At 40.5% G+C, this 19,852-nt stretch overlaps 1 protein-coding gene across 4 annotated transcripts in view; it reads right to left on the reverse strand.

Moving 5' to 3' along the window:
• LOC123618794 (zinc finger protein 836) overlaps nucleotides 1–15,213 on the reverse strand; it is a 29,973-nt gene extending 14,760 nt beyond the window's left edge. For 2 of the 4 annotated variants that reach the window (XM_074369189.1, XM_045521841.2), the window contains exons 1-3: nucleotides 15,120–15,213; nucleotides 8,303–8,840; nucleotides 3,470–3,559 (exon numbers count right to left, since the gene is read on the reverse strand). Coding sequence is in view for 1 of the 4 variants with exons in the window: in XM_045521841.2 (XP_045377797.2) it covers nucleotides 3,470–3,484 (15 nt within the window). In the remaining 3 variants the exon portion in view is untranslated. The remainder of the gene's footprint in view (nucleotides 1–3,469; nucleotides 3,560–8,302; nucleotides 8,841–15,119) is intronic. The other 2 variants (XM_045521843.2, XM_045521842.2) reach the window with 1 other exon arrangement.
• Between the last annotated feature and the right edge of the window lie 4,639 nt (nucleotides 15,214–19,852).

A 19,852-nucleotide genomic window follows, 5' to 3' on the forward strand; every position in this document is an offset into this window, starting at 1 on the left:
TAAAAGTACATGGACAGAGGGTTCCCTGAGAAAACCTGGAAGAAGTTTAAGGTGAACAACATGGAAGGAGATAAAAGTTCACTACAGACCTGGGTACACACACACATTCACATAAAATGTTAGTAACCTTACTACTATTTAAACCATTAACAGGATAATGGAGAAAAAATTCAAGGGCAAGAATATACTGAAGATATAATATCTATTGCAATATGATAAAATACATAGTTGTGAATTTATGATGTCTGTTATCAAAACCACAGACTTGCACATCCATGAACTAATGGACACACATGTAAACACACAGTTAACTGAAATGAGAGGGGTTCTCTTAGGACATATTTTTGGACAAATTTTTCCATCGTTTTTATTTGCATAAATTTCAGCATTATTAGGACAATGGAAAAATATCAACTGTACTAAATGGTACTAATGTGAAAAACACAGGATTCTTTTAACTCCAATCTCTAGAGTATCCCTATAGTCAAAAATATAAATACAATCTTACCCACTAAAATTTACATAGATAGGTTTTAACAAATTAAAACAGTTTCTGTATTCCACTCATAAAACAGTGATTCAAATTAGAAAAGTTATTACTCTTATACATTAATTTAACAGATTAAGAAAAAAATTATCTCAGTAGTAAAGTTAACAACTACTTGGAAAATTGAAAATCAGGACAAAAAAATGTGGAAAAAAATATATTGTCATTAAGCAACAACATATCACCAAAGTCATGATCAGAAGGAAACACTCAACCCATGCCCTCTGAAATTACAGTGGAGGGAAGGGGGCTGGCCAGGGCCCCTGCCTTTCACCACCATACAGGGTGCCTGATCGGGGAGCACGAGAGGAAGTAGCAGGAGGAGACACAGAGGGCGAGAGACACAGAGAGAGCGAGTCAGAGGGTTGGAACTCTCAACGTTCACAAATCTAAGGAGATGGAAAGGAGAAAAGTAAAAGGATGGAAAAGATAGTCCATCTTCAACAGAATCAGGATAACTATATTATATCAGACAAAATAAAGCAAAAACTTACACAAGGGACAAAAACCATTATATTTTGATAAAAGATTCAAATCACCAAGAAGATACAACAGTTATAAGTACGTATACATCTAACATTAGAGCTCCCTCCAAAATGAAGCAAACGTTGACAGAAACAAAAAGAGAAATAGACAGCAACACAATATTAACGAGAGTCCAATTCCCTAATTTTACCTACACACAAAAATAAATAAAAAGGTTAATAAGGAAACAGACAACTTGTACACCACCACAGGACACCTGCACCTAACACATATATATACAGAACACTCCACCCAACAGCAGAAAACACGTGTTTCTCAAGCAAACGTGAAACATTCCCCATGACAGACCACATCGTAGGCCACAAAACAAACCGGAATAAATATTAAGAGACTCAGATCGTAAAAAGTATCTTCTCCAACTACAATGAAATGAAACCAGCAGGAAAAAGCAGAGGGAAAACAGGAAAATCTCCAAAACTTGGAAATCACACAGTTCATTCTTAAAGAAGCTCAAACAAGAAACTACCAGGAAACTGTAAAAATGTATGAATGAAAATAAAAACACAACATATCATGGGGGTGCGTATATAGCTCAGTGGTAGAGTGCCTGCTTACCGTGCACAAGGTCCTGGGTTCAATCCCATGTACCTCCTTTAAGAATAAACAAACAAACAAACAAACAAACCTAATTACTTCCCCCCTCCCCCTCTAAAAAAACAACGTATCAAAATGTATGAGATGCAGTCAACATTGTACTAAGAAAGTCTACATTGCTAAATGTTTACAATAAAAAAAGGGAAAGGTGCACACTCTACACTACTGTTCAAGGGAGTACTGAAAGTCCCAGAGACACTAGACAAAAAAAAGAAAATTACCCAAATTGAAAAAGCAAAATTCTCTTTTTTGTAGGAGACAGGGTTTTATATGTACAAAGCAAAATGATTCCCTGAGAAAACTAATACTTTAAAGAAAAAAACTTTAGAAAAGTTGCAGCATAAAAAAATCATTAGGCAAAAACTAGTTGCATATCTATACACACTGAACAATGTCAAAAGAAAATAGGAAAAGATCCTATATAGTACAGCACCAAAAGGATAGAATACTTAGGAAAGGAAGAGCCAAGGACAGGGGGAAGGTATAGCTGAGTCGTAGAGCGTGTGCTTAGCATGCACGAGGTCCTGGGTTCAATCCCCAGTACCTCCGTTAAAATAAATGAATAAATAAGCCTAATTACCACCCCCCCAAAAAACAAACACATACATACATACATACATAATTAAATAGAAAGAAACTGCCAGTTAAAAAAAAAAAAGTAAAAAAATTTTAAAAGTGTACACTGAAAATTATTAAACATGCCTAAAAGAAACACAAAGATATACAAATAAAAAGACACTCTGAACTAATGCTTTGGAAGACTTACTATTCTAAAAATGACCAAACTACCCAAAGTGTTCTGTATATTCAAAGCAATTCTTATCAAAATTTCATATGCAATTTTTGCAGTGAGAGAAAAAAATCATGCCAAAATTCACAGGGAATCTCAAGGGACCACAAATAGCCAAAATAACTCTTGAAAAAGAAGATGGAGGCCAGCATTTTTAGATTTCAAGACATACTACTAGAAAAAACCCAGACACCCAGATCAGTGGGGCAGAAGAGAACATAGGAAATCATCCTGTGAATACATGAAAAATGCAGAGGCAAGGGAGCCAAGAGGACACAAAGGGCAAAGGACAGGCTCAGTAACAAAGGGTGCTGAGACACTGGGTGTCTACCAGCAGAAGGATGGAGCTTGAACATCACCTGCACCAAAGCTAAACTGTCAAAGGATACAACCCACAGAATGAAAAGACAGCATCACGGAAACGTAACTAATGAAAGTGATTTTTATCCAACTGTTAGGGAATTAGGCTGATTTCATAGTTTAAATTCAATGATGGAATAAAACCCCTTCTATCGCTGATGTCTGTTTCTGAACTTTGCACTCCCTTCCCAATCATTAAGATTTAAAGTCAGTAACTCACTCATTTAGCTTCAGTTCTCTTAGAAAAAGTCAGAACAAACTTCTCTTCATTGGTCTTTTTTCCAGATTTTACCAGGTATTGTGCACATTAATACCTGACTTCCAACTGCATCTTCTTCATCCTCGTTTACAGGGTGCAGACAGTGCACCCAGATAGACCCCTAAACCCTCCCTGCTGCTCCACAGCACTGACTCCGCGTCTCCAATCCACAGGGGTGAAGCCTGCCCAGGACGCCGCCCAGGGAGCCTCAGGGAAGTCGGATATTAATTCACAGACTCTGAGCGAAGGCCCCAGGTAAGCGTGAATGCACAGGTGTCAGGCTGGATACTTCAGAGTCAGACAAGATTCTCAAGTCCAAAGAAGGGCATTTCAGGAAGGACAGGCTGAGAATCCAGTGAGATTATGACTTTACCTGAGAAACAGCCATTCCTGACTCCTTTTCTTTCCTTTTCCTTCTTTTTGGAGCTTGTTCCTCAAGCAACGTGAGTCTTCAGAAGTCAGTCTTGAAGGTTGAAAACATGGTATTCAATGCTGAGAATCAACACAGCCCTCCCTGTGCCACAACCACACACACAGGGGAGACCTCGCCACGTGGAACAGACAATCCTCTGCTGCCCACTGTCACAGGAGGGGCTCGGGACAGGAAACTCCACACACAGACCAACAAGGGAGTTTCTCCATGCTTTCTTCAGATCTAGTTCTACTCCTGGTGAGCCCCTCCCCTACACTGCAGCAGTGGGCGCCTCAGCTGGACCCCACTAGCCTTCCAGTCCTAGACCAGGCCTCAGTCAATGCCCATGCAGAGCAGAGCCCCTTCCCCCTCAGCCCAGATTCCAGCCCCTAGGAATGGGGGAAGTTTGAGATCCATCCCCTGCACCCAGAGCTCCCCGTTTCAGCTCCAGCCACACTTCTAACACTGGAGCAAAATGTTTCTCTCTGCCTAAACCCACTGCCTTCCGTCCTCCTCAGGTACGACCATGAAAAATACCCAATTAAGCCAAGGCATGTAACCCTCGGTCTCAGCAGCTGTGTCCCAGGGAACCTGAGCCAAGACACCACGGCACCTCAACCCTTGCAGTGAACCCCACAAGTACCCATGAACCCCATTCCAGGGGCTCCAGCCTGAACTGAGACATCCTGTGCCCACAGTCCCACATGCCCCTGGAGCCCTCAAGGGACAGGTGCACACACCGCTCACGGGGCTCAGCCTGCCGCCCACACCGGCTGCCAGGTCCCTCCTGCAGACCCCACAGGCTCCCCTCCACTTTCCCCATTTCTCCACCTCTCCTCCACACACGCGTGGGAAACAGGGCAAAAGGGAAAGGACCTCTCAGCAAAGGCATCATGACAGGAACACACACAAGCTGCCACCCAAAGAACAGTGGGCATTCAGTATGACGGTCAGGAAGTCGGCCCTGCTGGGAAAACTTAGCAGCAACTGGGCAAGTGATGGGGTCCAGTTACAAAGGCACTTTGTAGAGGATATCTTAGCTTTTTTGGGGGGCGCCTCCTTCATGCCGCCTTAGGCTCCGGACGTCTGCCCACCCTCAGCACAGTGAGATCACTATCCCCGACTCTGAGCGGATGCACTGCTGGAAGGCAAAGCTTCCGTCAAGGTGGCAACAGGTCCCTGGATGTGCACAGCCTGGAACACCTGGGGGCTACAGCACAGCAGTGACACAGCACAGTAAACATGGGGACACCTCAGGACACTGCATGAGGACACCAGTTCTGCTGGGATTTTTGGGACACCCTACATCTTTTGAGTCTTCTTTTGAGTAATTACGTAGCACACAGGGTAAGGATCAACTAGGGTTGAAACGTCCAGAACAAATATGGCACCATCTGCATCATCTACCCTGTTCCCCTGGTCTCCCTTGAGGATTATTCAGCCCAACCCAGAGTCCCAGCATCTAATCACCTCCCCAGAGTGAGGTGCTGCGGCCATCCTGGGAGGAAGAGGAACACTGTCAGCCCTTCAATGCGGGGAGAATGGAAAAGGCTCCAAATAATCCATGGAGAAGGGCTCTTCTGATGAAGGTGATTGACACAGAGGTAATAGGACCTGGTGAATGTGACAGAGGTTGTCAGGAGGGGCTGGGGACACAACCCTGAGCCTAGACCTGATGGAGGACAAAGGGCCTGAGCTATGGAGATTTAAAGGGAAAAGAAAAGAACAGGGACTCTGATCTGACACAGAAAAGTTGCTGGTGTCTGGAAAAAGAGAAAAGCTGAATGTGACGGAGGCAGAGTGAACCTTGAGAACAGGGTGAGCTCCCAGGATGAGGTGGAGACACTGGCAGGGCTGGGAGGACGACACAGGGCTGTGGAGCCAGTAAGGAGTCAGGATCTGGTCCTGAGGACAAGTAAGAGCCAGCGTAGGTCTGAATGTCAGAACTGACTATAAAAACTCTCCTCAAATTAGACTTAATGCAGAGGAATACATCTGACTACGGTCGCCTTTACTCTGAGCCTATCTTCTTGTCTCCATTCCAGAATGTCTAGTTTTCTTTTTTCATTCTAGGGGGAATGGGATCCATTTAAAATTCTAAACATAACTGGACACTCTCCAAGAAGAACTGCCACACATACACACACACACACCCAATTTGGCCAATCATTTCAGGGGTCAGGGTTGCTCAGACGGAGACTTTCTGGTCTAGACTCCCATCTCTGTATTACAAGTGGGCTCCCTGAGGCCCAGAGGGGAGCTCTGTCTGAGGAAATGCTGGGTGGAGTGAACAGAACCCAGTGTAACTGAATTCTGAAATGGGATCCTGAAGGGCCAGTGGGCAGAGTCTGTCTTTCTCATCCTTCCAAATTAAAACACCAGGACCATCTTTCATGAGCCTGAGCAAAGGAAATGTCTCTTTCAAGGTCTACTCACACTGGTACCAAGCATTTAATTCTTCTTTTCCAGAAGATCACAGTAAAATTTTAAAAATTAAAAAGAATTGCAAAAATATAGCCATGGGTAAAGAAAATATCGTTGGGGTCAACTCAGAAATGAGCTCTGAGCAAAGTTCTTCATGGTGAACAGATGGGCTCTGTTGGAAGAAGGTTCCAAGTCCATCCAGCCCATCGTCCACCATTTGCAAAGACTGTCAAGAGGGACCTGAGGGAACATCTTCATGTCACCTCACAGTTCACTATTTTCACACAACAAACAAGAGGGGAAAAAACTGATTACACCACCTGGTTAAACTGGGCTTTGACTGTTAACATAAAAGATTATCGACATCTTTACCAAGTACTCATCAAAATAGCCTAAAATTATTTACCAGTTACCAAAGAACTTTTCCAATATATAAAGAGGGGAGAATCACTAAGGCAACAATAAATATGAATCAATAAAGAGAAAGCATTTGTGAATTATTTTTAACCTAAAAATTCTGGTGTTATAAAGTTTTTAAAATGGAAAATATATCATTTAGAAAAGAATTACATGAAGAGACTACCTAAGGCCACCAAACTTATCTCAGAAGTTAATAATTAATTATCCAGAAGCAGAAATTGAATGTTCTAAGATTTATTCAAAACTACAAAAAGAATTAAATGTAAAGAAAACAAAGAGAAAAAAGTAAATCCACTAAAAACAAAACAAAACCCCTTCAGTGGCTGGGTATAGCTCAGCGGTAGAGTGCTTAGCAAGCACAAAGTCCTGGGTTCAATCCCCAGTACCTCCATTTAAAAAAATTTTAAAAACAAGAACACTTTTAACGTTCCCTTTAAGAGGTATCATGTCAGAGCTGTCATTTTTTCCCCAGTCCTCTCCCCCATGACAGGAAAAGGGAATGGCCTGAACCACAACTAAGTCTAGTCACTGTCCCTCGGCTGAAGAGGGATTACAAATGGAAGTTATCTTATAATGCAGACAATTTCAAAATGCCCAAACCTTATGGAAACCAGTGCAATTCTCATCCTCACCTGTATAATTTAAGCAAACAAATTTCTTAAGAGTCTAAGGCCATAAATCAATAAATCACTAATTATCCACATCCAAACAACTCACCACTCATCTGGATCCAGTTTCCCCCTCTACCTGCACTATTATGTTTCCTTTTCATTCTGTTTACGTCTCCCTATTTCCTTCTCGGTCTCTTTTTGTTCCCCTCTACTCTCCTGCTGTGTCTGCCTTCCTCTCTATTTCTTCTCTTACTCCTGTCCCTTCCCACCCTGCAATTGCTTCCCCTTCTGTTCCTCCTTCCGCCTAAGCTTTCTCATTGTCTTAAATACCCTTGAATTTCTGCCTCCTCCCCCACCTCTGCTCTCCCTCCTCCTTCCATTTGCACCTCTTCTATCCCGGTCACCCTCCCCACTCGCTGGCATCCCAGGTGGCTGTGCTCCCTGCCTGCTCTCTCTCTTCGTCTGGTGTTCTACTCATTAGCAGTCCTCTTTTCCTCTCCCAGGGTACCATGCTTTGAATGCTGAGGTTCCAACTCGTTTATCCTCCCCGGCTGCTCTCTGTATGAAGTGCCCCACCTCCTACCGCTGACCCAGGGCCCCTCTCTCTAGGTTGCTCTCCAATCCATGGAGATCCTGTTGCTTTATTCACGTTTCTATTTTATGCACCTGCTCTTTTGAAAGCTACATCTCTTTCGTTGACTGTCTCTTTACAAGTGACTCAGTCACTCTTTCTACGTCGGTTCTCCTTCATTCCTTTCTCATTTGCACTTTTCCTATTTCTCTCTCATTCGCTCTTTCCTTTGCTATTTCTGATCCCCCTCATCCACGGATTTACAAGGATGGAGACAAAATAAGATGACCGCCTACCAGAAGAGACCATTTTCCAGCTGGGTTCAACTTGGGACGGAAGAATACTGGGTGTCACAGGGTAGCCAAGTCACCCACCCCCACGCAGGGTGGGGGAAGGGCTGACTACGAAGGGGAGGCCCGCGGAGCAGATGGACAGCCTTGAGGACAGGAGGACAGAGGGGCTGGGAGGGAGGGGGTCTCAGGAGAGGGCCGGGCTCCCTAGAATCCCGGGACCCGGGAGAGGACGCGGCCTCACGGGAGCGGGGCGGCCGGCGCTGCTCTCCAGGGGCCGAGAGGGCGAGGCTGGGGGCGCGAGTCCACCTAGCGGAATAGGACGTTACAAGGGGTGGGAGTGTGATGGCCGAGGTTAGAAAAGGATCAAAGAGGAAAAAGACACGAAAGGTAATGGCTCCGCGACAGAAGGCAGAAAAGCCAAGGGCAGGGACCAGCCTCCGAGCGGTTTCAAACCCAAAGGAAAGTGATACCCCACCTGAAACGGCGACTCTGGATTTACGTGGGGCGGAGGGCCGGGTGCTGGGGTTTTAGGTCCATAGAGACTCGCACACCCTAGGACGGAGAAAGGGGGACCTCGCAGCACAGATTTACACTAGAAAGGGAGACAGAGTGTTCAGCGTGACCTTCAATCCGCGCTCTCCTCTTCCGGTTCCGGAAGAATCTGGGCGCGCGGAGTTGGGGGCGGGACTTCCGGGGCGGGCGCAACCCGCGAGGGGTGAGGCGGGTAAGTCTACGTCAGCGCAGGGGGCGTGGAGGGGGTGGTGCTTCCCTGTACCTGAAACTGCTCATTTTAGGTTAATTTCCACCAATTTTAAGGTAAAAGCTTACAGTGTGGACCAGTTATGTCGGAAATTAAGATGCATCCTAACAGGTTCAAGGCGGTTTCAATAAAAAGCAGTTATTGCCAGCAGGTGGCTCGCTTGTCCCGCTCGTGAGGCTCACGGAATTCAGTGGTTAGGAACGTCGGTCTGCAGGTGGTCGCTGTGGGGTGGTGGTGGATCCGGTAACATTTCCTGCAATTTGAATTAATTTAAGCAGTTTAAGGAAACGACAAATGGACTTCTCTCTGTATTACAAACTAGAATGAGAAATACAAAACTCTCTCTGGGTAGAATGGTCCATTTCAGACTGACACCGTACAGAAAGGTTTTCCCTTCTGTTCCCTCTTCAACCAGCATTACAACTAAACTTGCTTGTCAGCTCCCGAGATTCAGGGACAAAATCTGGGGTCTGAGATGGGAAGACTAAGGCATGTGATAATTTCTCTCACTAACCATTGCTTTAAAAAGAGTAATACATTTTTAAAAATTGATATAACTTGCATTGTTCTTTCTTTCTTTTTGCTAAAGTGTTTTATTTGCGTTTAACACCAACTTTCCCCACTGTTTTATTGAGAGGTACTTGGCATACATCAGTGTAAGGTTAATGTACAGCATAATGTTCAGACTTATATACAGAAATAATTACCACAGTAAGTTTAGTTAACATCCATAATCCAATATAGATAGAATAAAAAGAGAAACCACAGAAACAGGAAAATTTTTTTTCCTTTTATGAAAATTGCACTATTCTTTAAATACTTCCTCTATATCCCACTTTTGGGATTTACTTTTAACTATCTCTCACAAAAACTTCTTTATGAAATTATACTTGAGGGTATAATCACTAAACACATTATAGTTTCAAATTGACTGTATATATGTCTGTTATGGGGATTTTTAGAAAGCTTCACTTTTAATTTTCAAACTGTAATATATTATAGCTCTTCCCTTTATTTTCTATTTCTGAAAGTTCTGTCAAGTGTGGAAAGATAACAAAGCCTGTAAAATAAATAAACTTCAGAAGACATTGGATTTTATTACCATATGAAGAATAATTAATTTGCAATATTAATAAGAGCATTTATTACTGTAATAGAAAAGAACAAATCTGAATCCATATTAGATGTATTTCCTTTACTTTAACCTTTGTATTCTCTTGCTTGTTAATCACTAAAGGATTACCCAGGACATATTTCACAGAACTAGAACAAATCATAATAAAATTTATATGGAACCATCAAAGACCTAGAATTGCCAAAGCATTACTGAAGAGAAAGAAAGAGGCTGGAGGAATAACTCTCCTGGACTTCAGACAATACTATAGAGCTACAGTCATCAAGACAGCATGGTATTGGTACAAAAACAGACATACAGACCAATGGAACAGAATAGAGAGCCCAGAAATGAACCCACAAACTTTTGGTCAACTAACCTTCGACAAAGGAGGCAAGAATATACAATGGAATAAAGATAGTCTCTTCAGCAAATGGTGTTGGGAAAACTGGACAGCAGCATGTAAAACAATGAAGCTAGAACACTCCCTTACACCATACACAAAAATCAACTCAAGATGGATCAAAGACTTAAACATAAGACAAGATACAATAAACCTCCTAGAGGAAAACATAGGCAAAACATTATCTGTCATACATCTCAAAAATTTTCTCCTAGAAGAAATAAAAGCAAAAATAAACAAATGGGACCCAATGAAACTTACAAGCTTCTGCACAGCAAAGGAAACCAGAAGTAAAACAAAAAGACAACCTATGGAATGGGAGAAAATCTTTGCAAATGAAACCAACAAAAGCTTGATCTCCAGAATATATAAGCAGCTCATATGACTCAATAAGAAAAAAATAAACAACCCAATCCAAAAATGGGCAGAAGACCTAAACAAGCAATTCTTCAAGGAAGACATAGAAAATGATCAAAAGGCACATGAAAAAATGCTCAATATCACTAATTATCAGAGAAATGCAAATGAAAACTACAATGAGGTATCACCTCACACCAGTCAGAATGGCCGTCATTCAAAAATCCACAAATGACAAATGCTGGAGAGGCTGTGGAGAAAGGGGAACCCTCCTACACTGCTGGTGGGAATGCAGTTTGGTGCAGCCACTGTGGAAAACAGTGTGGAGATTCCTCAAAAGACTAGGAATAGACTTACCATATGACCCAAGAATCCCACTCCTGGGCTTATATCCAGAAGGAACCCTACTTCAGGATGACACCTGCACCCCAATGTTGATAGCAGCACTATTTACAATAGCCAAAACATGGAAACAGCTTGAATGTCCATCAACAGGTGACTGGATAAAGAAGAAGTGGTATATTTATACAATGGAATACTACTCAGCCATAAAAACAGACAACATAACGCCATTTAAGGCAACATGGATGGTCCTGGAGAATGTCATTCTAAGTGAAGTAAGCCAGAAAGAGAAAGAAAAATACCATATGAGATTGCTCATATATGGAATCTAAAAAACAAAAACAAAAACAAACAAAAAACAAAGCATAAATACAGGACAGAAAGAGACTCATAGACATAGAACACAGACTTGTGGTTGCTGGGGGGCGGAGGGTGGGAAGGGATAGACTGGGATTTCAAAATTGTAGAATAGATAAACAAGATTATACTGTATAGCACAGGGAAATATACACAAAATCTTATGGTAGCTCACAGAGAGAAAAATGGGACAATGAGTGTGTATATGTCCATGTATGACTGAAAATTGTGCTGAACAATGGAATTTGACACAACATTGTAAAATGATTATAAATCAATAAAAAATGTTAAAAAAAAAAAAAGATAAAGCCACAGCTCTTGCCCTGAAATTCACAGTCTAATAGGGGAAGAAAGACAAAAATGCAAGCATTTAAAACATAGTGTGCTAAGTGTCATAATGAATAATGCAAAGATTTCTTTGGCTTGTCATACAATTTCCCTCAAAGCCTTTTAATACATTTTGGTGAGAAAGGTAGATGTCTGGATACAAAATGTAGATGAAAACAGAAATAGCAACCAAAATGGGAGAGAAGGGATTAAAAACATCAAGAGGTCTTCTTCCCTGATTGGTGAATTATTTAATATGAGCCAGAGGAAAAACCTCCCCCAGCAGAACAAGTCCACAGACTGAAATAGGCAAGGAACTGCTGGCCTAGTGAGAAGATACTACTCTAGGAATCAAACCTCCCAGGGTTAAAATCAGCTGCTATCAAACCAAGCAGTGAAGTAATCCTAAAAATCCATAAAAGGGTAGACACTAAACATTGAGAAGATTGGCAGAGAAGCGAGAGAGAGAGAGAGGGAGAGAGAGAGAGAGAGAATCCCAGAAAGTTAAGTGTAATGGGATTCCATTGGTAAAATAAACCAAAAGTGATTTCAGACTCTTAAGAATAAATAAATTTCTCTACAATTATCAGTTGAGAGCTCTTATAAGTGACATGCTAAAACTTTCCCTCTCCTCATTTTTCCAGGAAAATAGCAGGGCTGTCTCCAGCTCTTTTATGTGGCTGCTAGCTCAGTAGATACATTAAAAAAAAAGAAAAAAAAATCACGAAGGGGATGTTGCCTGTAAGCTTAAGCTATACATAATGGCCCATCTCTGGGAATCCTGTCTCCCAAGTGTGGATAACAGAGCCTGTAAAATATTTAGTCTTCAGAAGACATTGGGATTTGTTTCCATCTAAAGAATAATTAAGCTGCAATATGTCCAAGGGCATTTAGTAGCCAAGTTCATTCTCTTTAATACGAACCCTAAAGAAAGTGAAAATAGACTGTGAAATACACAAGTTCATTTCAACCGGTAATATTTTTATGGAAATGTCTGTCAGAGAATATCTACTACAATGTATGTTTTATCACATCCCTACATGTGAAACATTTCATTCATAGCGACATGGGAATCCCTGCAAATATGACGATGTTTAGATAAAGAAATTAGCATATTTAAAATATTTTCAGGTAAAAGGAGCAGAATGTCCTGGTGTAACACAGATATGAATAAAAGAAGATTTATCACATTTTTAAAAGATGTAGTGACTTGGATAAGTTTTGTTTACTTTATTAGGTAGATGACTTTATATTTTACAATGTGTCTCACTAGCCATGTTGGTAGGAAGACTTTATGAACCTGTGAATGAAAAATGTTGCCTGCCATATCAGCAAACAAAAGATGCTTTGACCATTAAGCCATCAGCCACGACCACTGCCCAGGACAGGGAACCTGAGGGAATTCAGGATGGAGAAGAACAGACTGACTTCAGCCAAGCCCTCGTCAACTGCAGCCACCCCCAGTGGTGCACCCTCGGGGAACTCAGGATATGAAACAGAAGAATACTGGCCCTAGATAGCTAGCGTGCAGATCCAAGGAACAATTTCAATGAGCCGAGACTTTTGCACCTTTCCGTACACATAAAAGCACCCTTACAAGAGAGGGTTCATACCCTCTCTGCAGACAACGTAATGCATTGTTTCACTGGTATGCAGAAGCTTCCAAAAGATAAATCAATTTCACAAAGGATTTAAAAGAGTCCACACACCATGCAAACACAAATTGGATCTAACGTCTTTTGACTTCATATCTGAGACTTGGCTAAAAATTAAAGGGAAATATATATTTTCTGTTTGCATCTGTCTGCACTTTCATGTATATCTCTATATATGTGTATATGTATCTTGTAGATGTGTTTTTTTTTTCCTCAGTTGGGATGGTATTGCTACAATTTGTAAAAGAACTCTACTCATTTGGCTTAAAAACAAACAAGCACTTATAGGAATTAAGGAAACTAAGGAAACCTAACCAAAATGCTATTCAAGTTCGTGCAATGTGGGATTAAAGTTTAATAACTGAAAGCTAGCTTAAGGTTCTTGGTTCGATGAAAACACACATATCTTTGGAGTTACCAAAACTGAAAATAATGGCAGAGAGAGAGTACAGCTCAGTGGCAGAGTGCATGCTTAGCATGCATGAGGTCCTGGGTTCAATCTCCAGTATCTCTATCAAAAAATAATAAAATAAAATGAAATGAAAACAATGGAGGCATATAATTTTTATCCTACCTAGAGTTTTCAGTCAAAGAAGCTTATGTTGTCTCTGTTATAAAACTGTCAGCAAGAAAAATAACTCCGTATGATAAAATTTTTTGTGAGTAATCTAAACATTAATGTTGAAAACAACTGAATTCATTATATGTGTATGAGGTAAAGCGTTTAAGGTAAAGATTTTGAATTGCTTTCCCAAATCTCTTTGGCAACATGAAACCTTACACTTCTCCCAAGTTAAACTGAATGATGGGTAGTTATTAAATATCTAGATCATTCCCAAATAAGATAAAATACTAACACACTAACACGAAAAGTAGGTTCATCTATATTTGGCTTCCTTTACACAGGAAATAAAGATAATTGAGTTTAATGTTAAAACTGCCTTGGTACAAAACTCAAATTTGGGTTTTCCCTCTGATAAATGAAAAATGATTGTTCTTTTAAAGGAAGATGTTTTTGACTACTGGTCTGATCCTAGTAAGAGATTGTGAAAGTTTTTGCCTTACCTTTATATAAACTGGCTAGGAAAAAAATTGGGTTTTACTCAACTTATTTCCTACACTTCTTGTTTCGTTCAACAGGTCTATGATTCCTAAGTAAAACCTTTCGACACAGCAGAGCTAAGTATCCCTTACAACTCTATATCCTTTTGTATTTGTCTTTGAAATCTCGTATTGTTACTTTGAACAAATGGGTGATTAAGTATCATTTCCTGTATGAGTCAATGTACACAACCTTGTGGTATTTGTGACAACCTTCCCAAAAATCTGGATCTGAGTGAAGACTTTTTGACTTTCAAATAACTCTAGGCAATTCTAGATGACCCCTGGAATATCTTGAAGGATTTCTCTCTCACCTGGTACATGTGGAACTAATCAGGGTTATTTAATATGCTCCCTTTAATTGGAGCTTTGTCAAACTAAAACAAAAAACAAAAACAACTAAACCTTTTAACCTTATATTTCTTATACATTAATAGAGGATTCCAAAATTGTATGAAACTCCTCAGATCCTAAGATGTCCTGATATAATATTACCAGTCACAGTTTTAAAAGATACGTTACAGAAATAAGTAGATTTGTTACTTAATCCCATTCTAGTTATCTCTCATTGGGTCTTTAATAATAAGCATTATCAAGACTTGTCATTTATAGGCAATTATGGCATTACTCTGATGCTTTTGGAAATCTGTTTCATCTTCAGAGGAATCACTGAAAGGACTCTGATCATTAATCTGAAATACAATTATTATAGGGCTGGAGTCTAAGTGGGGAGGACAGGCACTGAGGGAGGGTCTTGGGTGACTGTGAATGTACAGGTGTCAGGCAAGACACTGCAGAGTCAGACAGGATTAATGAGTCCAAAGAAGGGCATTTGAGGAACGTCTGACTGAGAATCCAGTGAGAATATGACTTTACCTGAGAAACAGCCATTCCTGATTCCTTTTCTTTCCTCTTCCTTCTTTTCAGAGCTTCTTCCTCAAGCAACGTGAGTCTTCAGAAGTCAATCTTGAAGGTTGAAAACATGGTATTCAATGCTGAGAATCAACACAGCCCTCCCTGTGCCACAACCACACACACAGGGGAGACCTCACCATGTGGAACAGACAATCCTCTGCTGCCTGCTGTCACAGGAGGGGCTCGGGACAGGAAACTCCACACACAGACTAACAAGGGAGTTTCCCCACACTGTCCTCAGATCACCCTCCCCTCCTGGTGAGCCCCTCACCCACACTGCAGCAGTGGGTGCCTCAGCTGGACCTGACAGCCCCCTTCAGGTCACAGACCAGGCCCTGATCCATCCCCATGCAGAGCAGAGCCCCCTCCCTCTCAGCCCAGATCCCAGCCCTCAGGATGGGAGGACTCAAAGTCCGGATGCTCAGTGAGGGATGCAGACCGGAATCACCTGGGGCCCCTCAAATATCACTGAGGTTGGACCCCACACAGACTATATGAAAGGGACTGTCTGAGCCCTCCTACATTGCTGGTGGGAATGCAGTTTGGTGCAGCCACTGTGAAAAACAGTATGGAGATTCCTCAAAAGACTAGGAAGAGACCATGTGACCCAGTAATCCTGCTCCTGGGCATAAGGAACCCTACTTCAAAAAGACACCTGCACCCCAATGTTCATAGCAGCACTATTTACAATAGCCAAGACATGGAAACAGCCTAAACGTCCATTGACAGATGACTGGATAAAAAAATGTGGTATATTTATACAATGGAATACTATTCAGCCATGAAAAACAACAACATAATGTCATTTGCAGCAACATGGATGTCCCTGGAGAATGTCATTCTAAGTAAAGTAAGCCAGAAAGAGAAAGAAAAATGCCATGAGATTGCTCATATGTGGAATCTAAAAAAAAAAAAAAAAAAAAAAAAAAAAAAAAAAAAAAAGAACAAGAACATAAATACAAAACAGAAACAGACTCATAGACATAGAATACAAACTTGTGGTTGCCAAGGGGGCGGGGGGTGTGAAGGGACAGACTGAGAGTTCAAAGTCTGTAGATACTGACAAGGAAATGCAGAACAGATAAACAAGATTATACCGTATAGCACAGGGAAATATATACAAGATCTTGTGGTAGCTCACAGCAAAAAAAAAAAAAAAAAAAAAGTGACAATGAATATATGTATGCTCATGTATAACTGAAAAATTGTGCTCTACACTGGAAACTGACACAACATTGTAAAATGACTATAACTCAATAAAAAAGGTAAGAAAGAAAGAAAGAAAGAAAGAAAGAAAGAAAGAAAGAAAGAAAGAAGGAAAGAAGGAAAGAAGGAAAGAAGGAAAGAAGGAAAGAAAGAAAGAAAGAAAGAAAGAAAGAAAGAAAGAAAGAAAGAAAGAGACTCCCAAGTATTTGCAGAATGTCTCAGCAATCTAATGTGAAGCCTGGGTTGAGCACCACTGATGAACAAATGGATAATGAAAGTGTGGGATATATATATAAAATGGACTATTACTCAGCCATAAGATAAAGAAATCTTGCCATTGGCAACAACATGGATGGATCTAGGCTAAGTGAAAGAAGTGAGAAAAAGACAAATACCACATGGTTTCATTTCTATATAGAATCTTTTTAAAAAATGAAAAATATGGTGAAAACAGACTCACAGTAAAACTTGTGATTTTCAGAAAGGGGTAGTGGGGTGAGATAGGTGTAGAGGAATAAGAGGGTCACATGTCCAGCTGGACAGTAAGTAGGTCATGGCATGTAACATGCAGCGTTAAAAATATGCTCAATAATATTATAATAACTTTGTTTGGGGACAGATGGCTACTAGACTTATTGTTCTGATCATTTCATAATGTATGTAAATATTACACCAGCAATGCTACACTGGAAACATAATATTATGCATCACTTACATTTCAATTAAAAATAACAAGCGATTCCGTTGTGGAGAGATACCGTATAAAACTAATGTATGTGGCAAAGCCTGTAACTAGAACTCACACCTCACTTGATATCAGAATATATATATTTTTGAGAGAAACCACAAAAAATACATGGCAAAGCATATTGAAGTCTGAAGCCTTGTGGAACATAACAGAATTCTTTATAGAGAGAAACTTAACAAATTTAATGAGTATGATCAACTTTATCAAAAATCTACACCTTTGTGGTCATGAAAGAATTCACATAAGATGGAAATGTACAAACGTGTCAAGGACTTTAAGCATTAACCTCAGGATACACCACAACCAACTCACACTAGACAGAAACATGACAAATGTAATGAAGGTGACAAATGTTCAAGCAATGCTCTCAGTGGACTTACACTAAGAAACTCATACTTTTGAAGATTAACCAAACTCTGATGTTAAATTCCCAACAGAATTAAGTGTTGAAATTCTTTAAAACTCATGAGATCGATACCTGTCAATGAGCAAGGACATCTGTGGAAAGATCTCATTATCTGCAGATTGTACAATGTTTTTATTGAATTAGTTGAGGTTTCTTGAAACGGACACACTCTTATTAATGACCTACAACCTGAAGGCTGAAATTTGTTGATGTTATTCTTGCATTACCTGCTTTTCATTTATCGCCATGACGGTCCCAGGGAAGGGGTGGGTAAGAGGAAAGGACCTACTTCATGAGGTGGGGTTTATTCAGATCCATGTGACTGAGAAAAACCAGGACACCCGTTTTAAGATGCAATATGGTCTAAATTCAAGAGCATGAGGAGTAACAGTATAGACATAAAACTATTATCCAAAATATCCTGCTTTCTGTGGTCAAGGCACCTCCTCTAGATTTGTTATGACTGAAGGCCACTGATATTTTTTGTTTGTTTGTTTGAAGTACAGTAGGTTACAATATGTCAATTTCTGGTGTACAGCACAATGTCCCAGTCAGGCATATGCATACATATATTCATTTTCATATACTTTTCCATTAAAGGTTATTATAAGATATTTAATATTGCTTCCTGTGCTATGCAGAAGAAACTTATCTATTTTTATGTATAGTGGTTAATATTTGCAAATCTCAAACTCCCAAATGTATCCCTTCCTACCCTCTTTCCTCAGTCTTAACAATCTGAGGACCATTCCTGATGATTATAGGAAAAAACTTTCTCTGTCAGGTGATCATGAAACAGAGCAGAACCGACACTGAGAGAATGAGGTTTTCGTATGAGTACACGATGGGTTAGCTGTGTGGTAGAAAAACTGGAGGGGAAAGATGGTTTCCCTCCCTTTTAAAAGGGAACAGCTGTTGCATATCAGTGATTCATGAAAATTTGTCTTATTTTTGGACACTGAAGACCTAGTGTTATAGAGGACAGTCTAATACAGAGAAAAGCAGAGTGCTTGGGAAGAATTCAAATGTGGCCACTGAAACTGCATTTTGATAGCATTTTATTTAGAATATACCACACTTCTCATGTGTAAGTTAATGAAAGGTAGTCTTTTCTTTAAAATCCTGAAGGAGTCATTAGCTTTCTATTGATCCAAGCATATTCCACCTTACTCTGTGCTTGATAATGATCACTAATTATACGTGGTTAGGCTCTCCAGGTTGACTGGCATCTATAACAGTTTCTTTCCACGTTAGATTTAAAACAACTTACTATCCTGGAAATCTATATTCATAATTTGCATTTGAGCTGTGAACTCCACAGTGTATCCCTCATTATTTCTGTGGCTGTAATGAAAATACCATGGCAGCAAAACTTCAGACTCAAGCTCCCTAACACCTGCCTCTCCACGCCTGAGTATACACCATACAATTATACTTCTACGTGCCTTTTTAGGGGTGGTATTAGACACATGGTTTGCATATTTACATGAAATACAGTGTATATTACTGGTATAGGAATATAGTAATATCTGAAAAATATGAGGAAATAAAATTCCAGAAATAAGAATTAATATGACACAATCTTATCTTTTTGCTTGCAGTGCTCAGAGAAATAATTAGAAAAGATCAATGTTCAGGAGGGAGGGCATAGCTCAACTGGTAGAGAGCATGCCTAGTATGCACAAGGTCCTGGGTTCAATCCCCAGTACCTCCTCTAGAAATAAATAAATGAACCTAATTACCTCCTCCTTCAAATAAATAAAAAATGTTTAAGGAGGGAAAACATTAAAAAAAGTCAATGTTCATGTATTTCCTCTAGGAATGAACACAGTGGGATTGTTTGATAGAGGAACTAGAAATTTCACCTATTCACTCTCCAAGACATTTTTCATTAGTTTGCCCGTTTGCTTTTTCCTTTAGAAAAGGATGGAACGCACTCAAAGTTTAGTTTGGATGTCAGGTCTAATGACTGCACATACTGACGTGTTAGGAGAATGTAACATCATGAGGCTTCCTGGGGCGAGCAGGACAGACTTCCCAAGTTGGTCCAAAAATGGCTAGACAGAGCAGAGAATGGTGATGGCACATGCTTGTGGTGCAAACCCACAACTAAAGGAAGGAGCCAAGGGAAGGAGTGCTCACGCTTTCTTATCAGCTTGCCCTGTGCACATGGGCAGAGGAGGAAGAGTCTGTAGTGAGTCTTAAAAGTGTCTGTGATCAGACCTCATGAATGCAGTCAGACTCTTCCATATAAAACAGAATGTTTACTCTTGAAACTCCTGGCCCCTTGCTTAGGAGAGACCACGATATTCCTCATGCTAATAATACACTCAT

This window comes from Camelus bactrianus, chromosome 9 (assembly GCF_048773025.1).
Source record: "Camelus bactrianus isolate YW-2024 breed Bactrian camel chromosome 9, ASM4877302v1, whole genome shotgun sequence".
Lineage (NCBI taxonomy): Eukaryota > Metazoa > Chordata > Mammalia > Artiodactyla > Camelidae > Camelus > Camelus bactrianus.